General features: G+C 43.9%; 1 protein-coding gene and 1 long non-coding RNA gene across 8 annotated transcripts in view; one reads left to right on the forward strand and one right to left on the reverse strand.

Moving 5' to 3' along the window:
• Positions 1 to 14,649, forward strand: part of LOC309353902 — a 124,502-nt gene that overhangs the window by 66,631 nt on the left and 43,222 nt on the right. The window lies entirely within an intron of this gene.
• The window catches only part of STK31 (serine/threonine kinase 31), a 32,656-nt gene continuing 30,874 nt past the window's right edge, over positions 12,868 to 14,649 (reverse strand). For all 7 annotated transcript variants that reach the window (XM_081883180.1, XM_081883179.1, XM_081883177.1 and 4 more), the window contains one exon: positions 12,868 to 13,826. In XM_081883180.1, the coding sequence (XP_081739306.1) occupies positions 13,578 to 13,826 (249 nt within the window). In that variant the 3' untranslated portion in view covers positions 12,868 to 13,577. The remainder of the gene's footprint in view (positions 13,827 to 14,649) is intronic.

The raw sequence follows: 14,649 nt of genomic DNA on the forward strand, positions 1-14,649 counted from the left end.
GCTTCCCTGATCCTGTGACATGAGAAGCCACTCCTGCGGTGCAAGGCATGTGAAAATTGGAGATACGTGGAGTGATAGGAAGGGGGAAGGGGGAGAGAGGTAGAGGCTGGCTGCTTAGACTTCCTGCAGGACCATAAAAACTATAATTCCCTGTAAATGTAGGGTTACTTCCATACAGGGCCGGCCCTATCATTAGAGTGAGATGTTTGCCTCTGGTGGCGGATGCTGGAAACAGGGGTGGCAGCCCTCTGACCTTCCTTCGGAGTCCCAGGATTGGAGGACAGAATTGTGTGTGCCACGCCGTCTGCCTTGCACCCCCTAAATACACCTGCTGTGCTCAGGTATGCTGCAGGGCCCCATCCTGTTGCCATCATTGATTCAAGCTTCAACTGCCAATCCATCTATAAGATGCTACTAGACAATTTTTGTTGTTGTTGTTTTTATTTCAACTGCGTCAGACCAACATGGCTACCTACCTGAAATTAAAAACTTCCTCATACTCACAGAAGGCCATGAAGCTCACTGTGTGACCTTTGGCCAATCACTTTCTGTCACCATAACCTACCTCACAGGGCTGTTGTGAGGAGCTGGAAAACCATGTATGCCACCTTAACCTCCTTGTAGGAAAGGCGGGAAACCAATGAATTGAAATGGGGGAGGAGTATTTCTCATGCAATTCCCCATGTCATTCTGTTCCAGCTGTGTTTATAGCAGGTGTGGGTGCACAGAGAAAGGGGATTCAGCTGGATTGAACTGACTCTCATGAAAGCAAGGTTAGAAATGTAAAAAAATGGGAGCGCAATGCAGGGCAAAACAGCTAGTTAGAATGAATCTAGGAGCCACTTTCCAGGGCTGGAAGACTAGTGATCAATTTTGGACACACACACCAGATTCCACCCTCAATCTTACAGTGGAACACACTCTCACAGGAGGCCTGCCTTATGACCAGGCAAAAAAAAATATTTTATTCTCCTAGGAATTTTAACATCAATTTCATACTTACTTTAACATCAATGGAATCTTTACGTTCTTACAGATTTGATAATTGTGGAGATAGACTATCAGTCTTTGCCGGCTGATGGGTTTTAGTATTTGAAGTGATTAGCTCTTCTGATGTGTAAAAATATGTGTCTGAGTTTTCTTCTTGTGCTGGGTTTTCAATAGTTTGATGTTTGATTGCAGCATCATGTTTCTAATTGTTTTATATATACCGTACTTAAAGCTGTATGTTGCCTGGGGAATTTATGAGGCATCTAATACATATAAGAAAACCATCACCTGGCAGCAGCCATTATTAACATCAACACAACTGAGAGGCCAGCAAGCTTTCAGCATCTCCCCTCCTTGGAATTTTCCCAACCCAGCTGAGCAATAGAAGAATTTGTATCCAGGAGCTTTTACCCAAGATGGCTTATTTCCTCCTGCTGCACAATCATTTTTCCCTTTGTGTCGTGTCTTTTTTAAGACTGTAAGCCTGAGGGGCAGGTGGGGCTCGCCAACCTGGGAAAGTAGCCCATCTAAGAATGGAAAACTCTGGCCCTAAACCTCTGTTGCCTTGTGGGGTATCTCTGGGAGAAGAAAAGGCTAAGGAATAAATTCAGAGTGGAGTCCCTAAGAGAGTTGGATGGTGCCTTATAGCGTGTACCAGTATAAGGAGCAAAACGTCTGTCGTGAGCTCCGTGGGGACGTCTTGGCAGGGCTGGCCAGGGGGGGCGGGGAGTGATGAGAGTGCAGAGCTGGATCCTAGGGTATTTGGGAGACATAGAGTGAGTTATGAGTTAGAAAGGCCCACCTCAGCGAAACTGTATACCCAGACCACTGTGGCAGAAGCATTTGACTTGCCTCTTGGGAAGAAGAAGAGTTTGGATTTGATATCCCGCTTTATCACTACCCGAAGGAGTCTCAAAGCAGCTAACATTCTCCTTTCCCTTCCTCCCCCACAACAAACACTCTGTGAGGTGAGTGAGGTCAGGAGACTTCAGAGAAGTGTGACTAGCCCAAGGTCACCCAGCAGCTGCATGTGGAGGAGTGGGGAAGCGAACCAGGTTCACCAGATTATGAGTCTACCGCTCTTAACCACCACACTGGGGAAGCACCTGACACTAGAATATGTGTTGATATGGTCGATCGCGAACTTTTGGACCACCACCTTGCCAGCGTGGGGATTCAGGGCACAGTCCGACAATGGCTGCACTCCTTTATTTCAGGTCGGAGACAGAGGATGGCGCTAGGGAAGGAGTTGTTGCCGTGGCACTCCTTGGTGCGTGGAGTCCCGCAGGACGCAATCCTTTCCCCGATGCTTTTCAATATCTTTATGCGTCCCCTTGCCCAGATTGTCTGGAATTTGGGGCTGGGTTGTCATCAATATGCTGATGACACCCAGCTTTATCTGTTGATGGAAGGCTGCCCTAACTCAGCCCCGGACACACTGACCAGATGCTTGGAAGTTGTGGCTGGATGGCTGCGTGGGAGCCGGTTGAAGTTAAATCCTTCGAAGACAAGAGGTCTTCTCGTTGGGTCGGGATGACATGGGGCTGGGGGGCCAACTCCCATCTCTTGTGGGGGCTCAATTAGTGCCAGCGCCTTCTGTCAAGAGCTTGGGTATAACCTTCGACACCTCCCTTTCCATGGAGGCGCAGGTTGCAGCCACTGCAAAGGTGGCATTTTTCTATTTCCACCGTATCAAGCAGATCTCGCCCTGATCTGGCCACAGTGATCCATGCAACGGTCACCTCTACACACAAAGTAGACCCACAGGAAGTAATGGCCATGACTTAGGTCCATTGATTGCAGTGGGTCCAATCTGACTAAAACATTGTTGGAAACAGTCCTAGTAATTATGCACTAATTAACCTGTTGTTGTTGTTTAGTCATTTAGTCATGTCCGACTCTTCGTGACCCCCATGGACCAGAGCACGCTAATTAACCTATGAGGTAAAAATTCACTGGTCTAGACTCCTTTATCAATATTTGGTTCTTCTCACTACTCCTCCTTTTAAAAAGAATATAGACTGTCAGGAGAAAAAAGCAGCATGTTCCCCAATCATTCTGATGTTCTCATTTATAGCATCAAATGTAGTTAATGGTTTTCCGTTGTATTGTACTTCGTACAAATTTGCTAATTTATCTACGATTGCTTGTTTTGGAACTGCAAGGTCAAGAATGACCTATTGGAGTAATTAACTTTCAACTGAGAAAGCACGGTTGCAGGTTGATGTAGTTAATAACAGTTATAAAAAAAAAACCCCACAGATTAAAAACATAGGTCTTAATGATTCACAAGATGTGATGTGCTTTGTGGTTTGGCTATCTCTCATCTTTGAGTTGTTAAATATATTGATTAAAAAAAGTGCCAGCCTCTGTGAATACAAAGGGGCTGAGGCATATGAGTCAGAACAGCTCGGGGGGGGTGAGTAAACAAGTTCGGCAACAGTCCTGACAAGGTGGAGAAGCCATGCTCGACTCAGCCAAACTCCGGGAAAGCTGGCAGAAAGAACCATGGTCAGCCCTGGCTGGTGCCAGTAACACACCAACCTGTGGGGAATTCTGTCTTGACAGGAAAACAGAGCCGTACTGAGATAATGGTCCGACACTGCAGGAGCAGATCTCAGAAGCAGTGCCGTCTGGGAAGTAAAACTTGAGTCATGTCCCCAGGCAAGGAACAAAACCAAATATATACCAACAACTTCAGCACAGAGATCCAGCTTTTATGAGGCTGCACATTTGCTCCATGAACTGATATTTTAACTGAGTACAGTAGTACCTCAGGTTAAGTACTTAATTCATTCAGGAGGTCCATTCTTAACCTGAAGCACCACTTTAGCTTATGGGGCTTCCTGCTGCGCCGCCGTAGCATGAATTCTGTTCTCATCCTGAAGCAAAGTTCTTAACCTGAGGTACTATTTCTGGGTTAGTGGAGTCTGATACTTGAAGTGTATGTAACCTGAAGTGTATGTAACCCGAGGTACCACTGTATTATTCACTGAGACGAGCAGGAGCCTTAAAAGCACAGCCGGGCTCCTCTTAGGCTACAACTTGCACAAAAACACAAACAATCTGCCACTGTTCCAAGTTTGCAGGCCAAGATGACATGCTGGTTTCTAGAGATTAGCAGCACATGTCCCAAGTATTTAATAGCTTGTGATGCACTGCCTTCTGCCCAGAGGCTACCACCTCATGTGTGCAGTGGAACTTGACTCTTTGCTTCCACAAAACGCAACCCTCTATGCCAGGGGTGCCAACTCCAGGAGGCCCTGGGTGCCTGGGCACCCATAATTTTTTTACTGTGGGTGCTCTGCCCAGCCACCGCCTTACCTGTGGTGTTCAGGTGTTGTGATGCTGACTTGGGCCAGGCCTGTGCCTCTGCTGTGACAGAGGATTTTTATATACTGCTGATTTTTACATGGTACTGTCTGCTTTCAAAGGTCTGCTAAGTTTTGAGAGGAGGTGTTATGTACTGAAGTTCTCACCCTGGGCCAGCAGGGGGATACTGTAGATAGTTTTCACTCAGGTCCACATATGCAAATAAGGGACTGAAAGTGACGTTCAGTGATTGGATAGTTACAGAACGTGGTTACTGTTGCATTGTAGTGGAGCTCTATATAAGCAGGCTGGCTGAACCCTTCAGTTCAGTTCAGTTCAGGCCTGTGAATAAACAAGAACTGTTTAAAGAATTGCTGTGTCGTCTGATATGTTCACCCACAACTTAACACTTGTGACGAGGATGGGATTGATGGACATCAGAGCACAGCCAGATGCAGCCCACAACTTAACAGGAACAGTTTTCAGTTGGCATAGAGCAGCGATGCCAACTTGGGCACCGGACTGTGGGTGCCCAGCATCATGCTCCTGTTTACTCTCCATCTGAAGGGAGCAGTGACTAAATAACAGCAGCTTCCCATTCCAAAGGTTACCAAAACAAACATGGACCTTTTATTGGGTGAGGAAACAACAGATTGAACTAGAGGGAATAAAGATCCAGGCTGCATGAAAATAGGATTTAGAACTAATTTGGAAGAAGGAGGCAAAAATATATAACCAGGATTAGGGATGGGCGAATTTCTAAACCTAAGTTCAGTTCTCAACATTTTCACCTCAATTTGCAAAGCTTTAAGTCCTTGTGAAAATTTATCAGTGCTTTAGTGCAATTTTCTCCTGATCTACACATTTCTGCAAGCAATATCCCCCTAATATGTTGCGTTTTTGTATGTTATTTTCATGAATATATGCCCTTTAATGCACACTTTACCCTAGTACATGTATTTGTTTATATTATTTGGATAGGGAACTGCTGTGCGAAATTTGGGGAAGTGCAAATTTCTAAAGATGACTGTGCTTCCCCCTTTATAATGTTTCAGAAAGTACAAAGAAGGCAGATTCACCTTTAAATGCAAAATGAATTTAATTTCTCCCCATCCTAAGTGCCGGTTCTCTAAATTTCAGGATTGGGGAAATGGGCAGTGTTATGTACTAAGTTGAATAGGATCCAAAATGCAGCAGTCTGATTGGTCCTAGAACAATAGGATTCAGAATGCAGCAGTCTGAATGGTCCTAGAACAATAGGACCCAGAATGCAGCAGTCTGATTGGTCCACAGGAGCCACCCAATCCAGCTCCAGGTGGAAATGAATCCGCAACCTGATTGGCCTACGTGGGGCCCATTATGTAAATAATGTATATAAAGCAGACATTCTGGGGGAACTTCCATTCCTCCTCACCACTATGAGCTGGATAAAGAGCATGAAATCCACTCTCGACTCCGAGTATATTTCAGGCAGGAATAAGACTGTTTTAAAAAGCTTCTCCCCTTCTCTCCTAATAATTACTGCTGGGATAGTGACTCAGAGACAGCTCAGCTCTCCCTCCCCACCAGCTTTTGCTTATGACTGCATGCCACAGAATGGTGCAATACTTTTCACCCCCCTTTCCATCCTCCTCCTGATGCGATTTGGCACAGCAAACAAGACAAGGCAGCAGATTTCTATGGGGCAACAGAGAGGAGTAGGAAGGGCAACATCAAAACAAGCCTCTAATCAAATGTGCATGGCATTTTGGCTAGAAGAGATATGTACGTTGCTTGCAACCACTCACTTTATCCAGAGAGAATGAGTCTAAATGCAATTCACAAATGTACTAAAATGAGAGTATATCCACAACGCCAAGCCCAGTATTCAGAAATCCAAAATGACTTGCAGATAGCACTGGGCTGATACAAAGCAGAATAAACAACATTTTTCTGCTAGGAGTAATAGAGGACTGAGTTTACAGGGGAAAGGTCCAGAGCCTGGAAATAAAGGATATCCTTTGCATCCATCAGACCCTAGATTCAATCCCCATCGGACCCCATCAGAAAACCTGGAGAGCAGCTGCCAGTCAGTTAGATTAACACCAAGCTAGATACAGTGGTACCTCGGGTTAAGTACTTAATTCGTTCCGGAGGTCCGTTCTTAACCTGAAACTGTTCTTAACCTGAAGCACCACTTTAGCTAATGGGGCCTCCTGCTGCCGCCGCGCCGCCGGAGCCCGATTTCTGTTCTTATCCTGAAGCAAAGTTCTTAACCTGAAGCACTATTTCTGGGTTAGCGGAGTCTGTAACCTGAAGCGTATGTAACCTGAAGCGTATGTAACCCGAGGTACCACTGTACACCAATATTCTGACACGAGATACGGCAGTTTCCTATGTTCCTATGGCTCTTCCCGACAGAAAACATAGAAAAAGGAAATTATGGTATTAAGCTATAAATTCCTATCCTCCTTGGAAGGTGAGGACAGGGGACAAAGCAAGCACGAAAACAACTTTCTGCTGAAAGGTCAATTTTGGTTTCTCCCAGTTTCTCATTTTTCCAATCTTCAATTCTCCACATTTTCAGATCAGAATAATTTCCTTTCTTCTTTTTCAATAGTCATGAAGATTCATCAGTACATTCCTGCACATTTATCCTAATGTAAAGCGCTCTCTCTCTCTCTCTCTCTCTCTCTCTCTCTCTCTCTCTCTCTCTCTTTTCTTTTTCTTTCCTTTTTGATAAACACTTATTTTCCTGACGGCTGAAGGAATCATTCAGTGTTTCAGTTCTAGCACAAAGTTACTCACAGGATAAAAAAAATCCAAGGCACTTAAAATTTGGGATTCCGGTGCCTCTTGATTTTCTACATTTTCCCAACTCAGGCTATTCCAACGACACAGTTTAATCAGATAGACAGCTCACAGCATGAATTTAACACACATTAAAATGTACAGGTATATATAACCACGTTACATGCCGCATAATTAGAGCAGAAGTAACAAGCGCCCAGCTACACAGTGGGAAGCCCTGGTGATGCAGAAGCCTGTTGTAGATTTCACTGTAACTCTATTTTTTCCCCTGGCACCCTGTGATTACACTGCTACTATTGGTTATCAAGATGTCTGCCTGTGCCTACAGCTAATCCTCCAGGGAATTAAGCTTATGTAACAAGATTTATATTAGCATAAATTCGGAAGCTTAACTGAGAGAGAGAAAATATACTGACTTTGTATCAGAAACATAAGCACTAAGTAATGTTCCTTATGCAGTTCACGCATCCAACTCGGTTCCTAGATTCGACTGTGTTCTAGGTAGAGAGCGTTATATGTGGGGCTGCCTCAGAGGACAGTTCGGAGACTTCAGCTGGTGCAGGCTTTGGCGGCCAGGTTGCTAACCGGGCAAGGTAAAAAGGTAAAGGGACCCCTGACCATTAGGTCCAGTCGTGACCGACTCTGGGAGTGGCGTTCATCTCGCTTTATTGGCCAAGGGAGCTGGTGTACAGCTTCCAGGTCATGTGGCCAGCATGACTAAGCCGCTTCAGGCGAACCACAGCTGCGCACGGAAACGCCGTTTACCTTCCCGCCAGAGCGGTACCTATTTATCTACTTGCACTTTGACGTGCTTTCAAACTGCTAGGTTGGCAGGAGCAGGGACCGAGCAACGGGAGCTCACCCCGTCGCGGGGATTCGAACTGCCGACCTTCTGATCGGCAAGTCCTAGGCTCTGTGGTTTAACTCACAGCGCCACATGCATCCCAACCAGGCAAGGTAGTCTGAACATATTGCACTAATCCTGGCCCGACTGTGCTGGCTGCCCATTAGCTTCCGGGACCCATTTGAAGTGCTGGTTTTGACCTATAGGGCCTTAAACGGCTAAGGATTGCAGTGCCTCAGTGTCTGGAGGGTGGCGACACAAGAATGGCCTTTTCTGGAGTCGCTACCCGTCTGTGGAATTCTCTCCTCAGGGAGGTTTGTCTGGAACCCTCATATATTTTTAAGCACCAGGCTGATTTAATGTTCTACAGCCTTTTAAATGTGTGTTGGAGGGTGGATTATTGTTTTGTCGTCTCTTTGCTTTTATCTTGTGAGCCACCCAGAGATCTTTTGAAGGGCCCCCGTCAGGCCTGACCAATGGGCCACATAAGCTAGGGGTGATTGAGGTGGGGGTTTAATCCAACAATTTATGGGGACCCAAGGCTGGGGAAGCTGATGGGGGGGAATGTGGCCATGGGAATAGATTTCATGCAAGGGAAAATGTTATGTACTATGCTTGGATCCTAGAACAATAGGCAAGTAGGATCCTAGAATGCAACAACTGATTGGCTTGCAGGAGAAGACCAATCAGGCTCTAGGAGGAAGTTCATCAGCCTATTAGGCTGGTAGGATCCTAGAATGCAACAACTGATCGGCCTGCAGGAAAAGACCAATCAGGCTCCAGGAGGGAAGCAGAATCAGCCAATCAGACGGGACTCATTGTGTAAATGATGTATATAAAAGCCTGAAGTTTGGGGGGCAATTAAATCAGTTTTACAAGCTGCAATAAAGAGCATAAAATCACTATAGGACTCCAAGTATATTTCAGAAATCTTTGTAACCCCCTCCCCTCAACTTACTGTAATACTAGCTACAAACTGTTCCTTTATACAAGAAATAGATTTGAAAATCAGGAAAACTGAAATGCTTGCTTTTTTGATGTTATATTATTAAGCCACTCGCTGCAATTAAAAACAACGGGCTACTCGGGATTCTATTAGAAGCCCTTTAGACCAAGGTGACGTGGGTGGCGCTGTGGGTTAAACCACAGAGACGAAGACTTGCCAGTCAGAAGGTCAGCAGTTCAAATTCCTGCGACGGGGTGAGCTCCCATTGCTCAGTCCCTGCTCCTGCCAACCTAGCAGTTTGAAAGCACGTCAAAGTGCAAGTACCGTAGATAAATAGGTACTACTCCAGGGGGAAGGTAAACAGCGTTTCCGTGCGCTGCTCTGGTTCGCCAGAAGTGGCTTAGTCATGCTGGCCACATGACCTGGAAGCTATACACCAGCTCCCTCGGCCAATAAAGCAAGTTGAGCGCCGCAACCCCAAAGTCGTCCACGACTGGACCTAATGGTCAGGGGTCCCTTTACGTTTTAGACCAAGGTGGTCCAATGCGTGCCCCGAGGTCCTCTGGCGGCCCTCCAAGCCCTTTCTGGCAGCCCTTGGCAACATCTGATGGCCCCTCCCACCAGTCTTTGCACTGCCTTCCCATAGCTGAGTAAGTGAGGTACTGGGCTTTAGGGATGAGGTGTGAGGACTCTTGACAGGGTCTTAGAGTCCTCCCGTTTCTTTCCCAAAGCCTAGTTAGCACTTTCCCAGCTTTCCTCCCCCGCCCTGTACAACAAGACAGTGTGTGGCCTGCAGGTTCCACATTGAAGTACTTGGTATGAAAAAGTTGGGCCGCCCTGCTTAAGATGTATTGTTAAAAAGCTTTGGAAGCTGCTTGCAATCTTTTTGGCTGACATGCAGAAATAGTAAGGAACAGAACTTATGAATCATAAAAAATGACACTGCAGAGAATGATGGAACTGGTGACTCAGTCTACCAAGATTTTTCTTCTAAATGATACTATTTACATATTTTATGTATTCCACTGCTGTGATCATAATTTTCAGTTGCCACTAGTGGACAACAGGCACAATCAGAGCTTTTAAGAGAGAGAACTCTATTGTGAACTATACTAAAGCACACATACCCAAAGAAGTCAAAGCTCAAGATGATTTTCAAAAGTGTCAAGGTATTAAAGTAACATAAAACAGTTGAAGTGCCCTTCAGTTAAATATTTTTAGCCAACTGTTGTTGTCTGTAGCAGGGATGCTTGATGGATTTGATTTCTGTGAAGTGACCTAATCTGTACTTCCCAGCCAACGTTATGTGGATTGAAAGAAACATTTCACACATATCCAAATTTGTGATGCAGCTCTCAGCTCAAAAAGAAACTTACCAAAACGTGTCAGTGCATATTTTAGGATCAAATATGTTTAGAAATGTGTACATTGTGATCAAATATATATATATTTATTTTCATGTGGATTTTTTTAAATTGGAGATTAATGTGGAAATTTTTATTACTACTCTTAACTGAATTTATATTCGGCCCTATACCCAGAGGTCTCAGGGCAGTTCACAGAACAAAATCAAAATACAAAACCACAAAATATATAATCAAAATAAAAACAACCCAATAACTGCCCCCCCCCAAAAAAACCATTTTAAAAGGGCATGGGATGTCAATCAAATCAACTGAAGGCCTGGTTAAAAATGAACATTTTTGCCTGGCGCCAAAAGGTGTATAATGAAGGCTCCAGGCGAACTTCCCTGGGGAGAGCATTCCACAGATGGGGAGTCACTGCAGAAAAGGCCCTTTCTCATGTTGCCACCCTCCAGACCTCTCGAGGAGGAGGCACACGAAGAAGGGCCTCAGAAGGTGATCTCAGGGTCCGGGTAGCTTCATATGGAAAGCGGCGATCCTTCAGGTATTGCGGTCCTAAGCCGTTTAAGGCTTTATAGGTCAAAACCAGCACTTTGAATTGGGCCCAGAAACTAATTAGTGGCCAGTTGCAATCAGACAAGAAAATAGAGCAAAAGAGACTTATGAACACAAGTGCAATGGAGAGATCAGAAACAGACTGGATCTGTCCCTTTAACTACATGTAGTTAATGTAGCTGCAATAAAACGTGTTTGCTCGACCTTTTGGAAAGTATCATCAAATACAGCTCAGATGAAGTGTTTTAACTGATATACTTGCACACTTAATTACATTTCCAAGTGACACCCCCCCATGCATACTACAGAACCTTGCACAAGATATAAGCGATGGGTCTCCCAGGTTTCCTTCCTCATCACAGGCAACAGATATCACCATGCTGACTTGGGAATACTTGGTGACAGTATTCCCTAGGATCACTGGCTCACCTTTACTAAAGCCCTGCAAATATTAAATCAGAAAGTAGTACCACCCATAGTATATACACCTCACTCCTTCAGAATACTCTGATGGCTTTCATTATCAATGGAGACATTTTAAACATATTACTGAACTGAACGGCAACAAGGATGTGGCACAATCAATATGAGAGATAAAGAAATACTGATTCAGATAGGTTGAGAACCCTACTGATACATTTCTTTACATTGCTTTTGATGACACATGAAGACCTTTTCATTCACTTGGGTGTTTTCAATCAAGGAGGTAAATTTTGTTTTAAGGAACTTTTTGGTTTTAATTTTTGTTGCCTTACTGTTTACTTTTTTAAAAAAAAATAGACTTTTTAGACTGGTTTGTTGATAGGCAGCCTCTACTGGGGATGAATAGTTCAATATATATTTTAGTCAGTGTCACTCCTCAATCTATTCTGTCATGTTTTCTGCATCCCCCCCCCCCAAAAAAAATGTGTCTCAAAATTCAGAAGGGTGCAGTCGAAATCCACATAACAGTCTAGGAAGTACAAATTGTGTTGATTTGCTTAAAAAGGCACATCAAACTAAATTCTCCGACATTTCTATCCTCTACAGCAGGGGTCAGCAACCTAAGGCCCATGGGCCAGAAGTGGCTCGTGGAGGTCATTTGACCAGCCCAAGAGCCACCCCTGAACTGAGCCACCGATGCAGCACGGCATGGAGACTCGCTTCTGCGGCACCAAAAACTGGGTCTGCACAGACGCCGAAAATCACGTCTGCACCGATGTCAAAAATCACACGCGATCCGGCCCACGGAGGGATCTCTGCGGGACCGATCCAGCCCAGGCAAGATAAACCTTGCTGACCCCTGCTCTACAGAGCAAAAGCAAATGAAGGAGCCTCTCATTGGTATAAGCAGGAAGTGATGTTCTGCCTCAGCCAACCAAAACAAGAAGACACCCAACTCAATGCAAGTTAATAACTGGCCTTGCAGGACATCAATTAGGTTGGTTTTCTTAGTGTTCCATAGTATATCTGACACCTTCTTAACTTCTAAACATCCAACTTAGTCTGAGTGAACCCACGGAAGTCTACTCCAAGTATGATTAATGGACTTCATCCATATTCCATAATTTTTTATCAACAGGAATGAAGTAGCTTTACATTTTAGTAGGGTTTTTATGTGATTTGCCTTTTAATGAAGCTGCTTGTTATTTATATACACTGATCAAAAGACAAATTACTTTGGGGGAAAATGGTACCATAAGCATTTTGCCAGTCCCATTTTTAATAGCTTTACAAATGTTTGGAAATGGCTTCTCTTCCCAATATTAAAAAGCTGCATTGTACATTCTTTAAAGCTGCATCGTGCTATATATACATTTATATATATGCATGCACATTTTTATATGACCAGCCTGACCCAGTCACAAGCTGTTCCCTACTGTATGCACCACACACTTGTTTCTAGCAGCTATCCTGCTCAAAAGGACCAAGTAAAGAGTACCACCTACTGGTCGGATGTGAAACTGTGATACAACACTGAAAAAGAAAGGGGGGCGGGGAGGAAGAGAAGTCAAGTACTTTTCTATCCAGCCTCTTTAAAGTTTGTAAGAGATTTACCAAGAACACCAAAAGTGTAAACCGTAGGCTCGCTTCAAAAGTTTATTCAAAGAAGTCTCATTTCTCAAAAATGCTCTTTCCCAAAACAGATCAGGGGGAGGAGAAATATAAGGAAATAAACTGAATGTTCTATACACAAGCATTTCACCAACATCCTTGTAAAAATGTGAACAAACAACAAATCCAGCAATCACTGCTCGTCAATGAATATGGCACAATGTATTATTTCTAGGTTTTGATGTATTTATATTCTGTGAGGGCTCTTTTCAATGCTTGTTTTAAAGAACCTAATTTTAGGTTGACTAACCAAGTGGTAGACTCCACTCTTTCAAGACTGCTAATGCCAGCAAGTTCTTTAACGGGGATAATGTGCCAGATCACTGGAGCCAAGCTCTACCTTCTCCCTGAAAAGCAGCCCCTTCTGCTCAGAAACCTAAGCAAACAGTTCCCTAAAACAACTTGGGAAGTTTCTTGTATTGAGGAAAGGAATACCTGTAACCCTGGAAGGCAAGTGGGAAAGGTATGTGATGGGAAAATTAGGCATTTGCAAAACTGAAACTCGGGCCTGGTTAGCAACTATCCTCGATGCATATCAAATTTGTTAAAATAAATATATGCACTAAAGAAGGAAACAAATATATATAAATTTTCAAGATCTTGTTCTGTCATTTAAAGTTACAAGTCTAGAAAACTCTGCCTCTTGGGCCCAAATTATACTAATCTAGTTTGGCTTTGCATTTTAAACACAGGCATCACTGTTTGTCTCCGTATTATCTGAAAAAGGTTCTGTCACATAGTTTTTGATGGCAGGCAGGACAACTTCATTTTCTGTTGTTGCCTCTCCCTTTCCAGGTTCAGTTGGCTCACTTTCCACTGAAACAGGGATCACTTCATGCAACAGGAAACAGTCGTCATTCAGCACCTCCTCTGAGGTCATTCGATTGTTAAAGCAGAGGAGTTTCGTGAGCAGAGATTTAACTTTAGAGTCCTTAAAGAGAAAGAAAGAAAAATGTATTATAATTTGAGGTCTTCACCAACCCGCCCAAGTCCTGTGACGTGTGCAGATAATTCATATTTATTTTAGAAATACTTATATTCTGCCTTAAAAAAAAAACAACTCCAGGTGGCTTACAGTAATAAAAATATCAAATTGCATATACCTAGAAACAGTACATAAAACTCTGGTTTTATGTATTAAAATAACATTTTAATAAAATAAAATAAGCATTAACACAAGAATCCCAGAATTCAGGAAAAAGTAGCAAAATCAGCAATCCATGCAACACTTTGTAAGGCACCCAAGACGCAGAAGCAACCACCCCTTTCTTCCATGAGCCTGGATTGGAAGAGAGAAGTTCCCTGTCCCCTTTCTTTCTCCACCAAGGAAAAGATGGGCAGCTTCTTACCTGCAAGCTGGGTTTATGCCAGGAGGATGGGCATGATCACTGCTAGCAGACATACTTATGGAACTATCACCCATATGTACTGTTAGAAAGCGAAGTGCTTAGTAATCCTTACCACCTTCAAGATACAGCAGCAGAGATTACTACTATAATTACACTGAGGGTTGCCCAGTTGACAGTGACCCATGACGGGGCCTTCTCAGTGGTGGTCCCCTATTTGTGGAATGCCCTCCCTTAGTGAGTTGAGTCCTCAGTATTCACTTTCAGAGGAAAATTAAAAACATTCCTGTTTGCACAGGCATCAATTTCATTTTCCCTGAGCATGTCTGATATTCAGATTACTTAGCCTTACTTTACCATTAATTACACTTGCCTACCATTCATAATACTTTCCAGATGATACGCTTC

This window comes from Podarcis melisellensis (genome assembly GCF_964234715.1).
Source record: "Podarcis melisellensis genome assembly, chromosome: 12".
Classification (NCBI taxonomy): Eukaryota; Metazoa; Chordata; class Lepidosauria; order Squamata; family Lacertidae; genus Podarcis; species Podarcis melisellensis.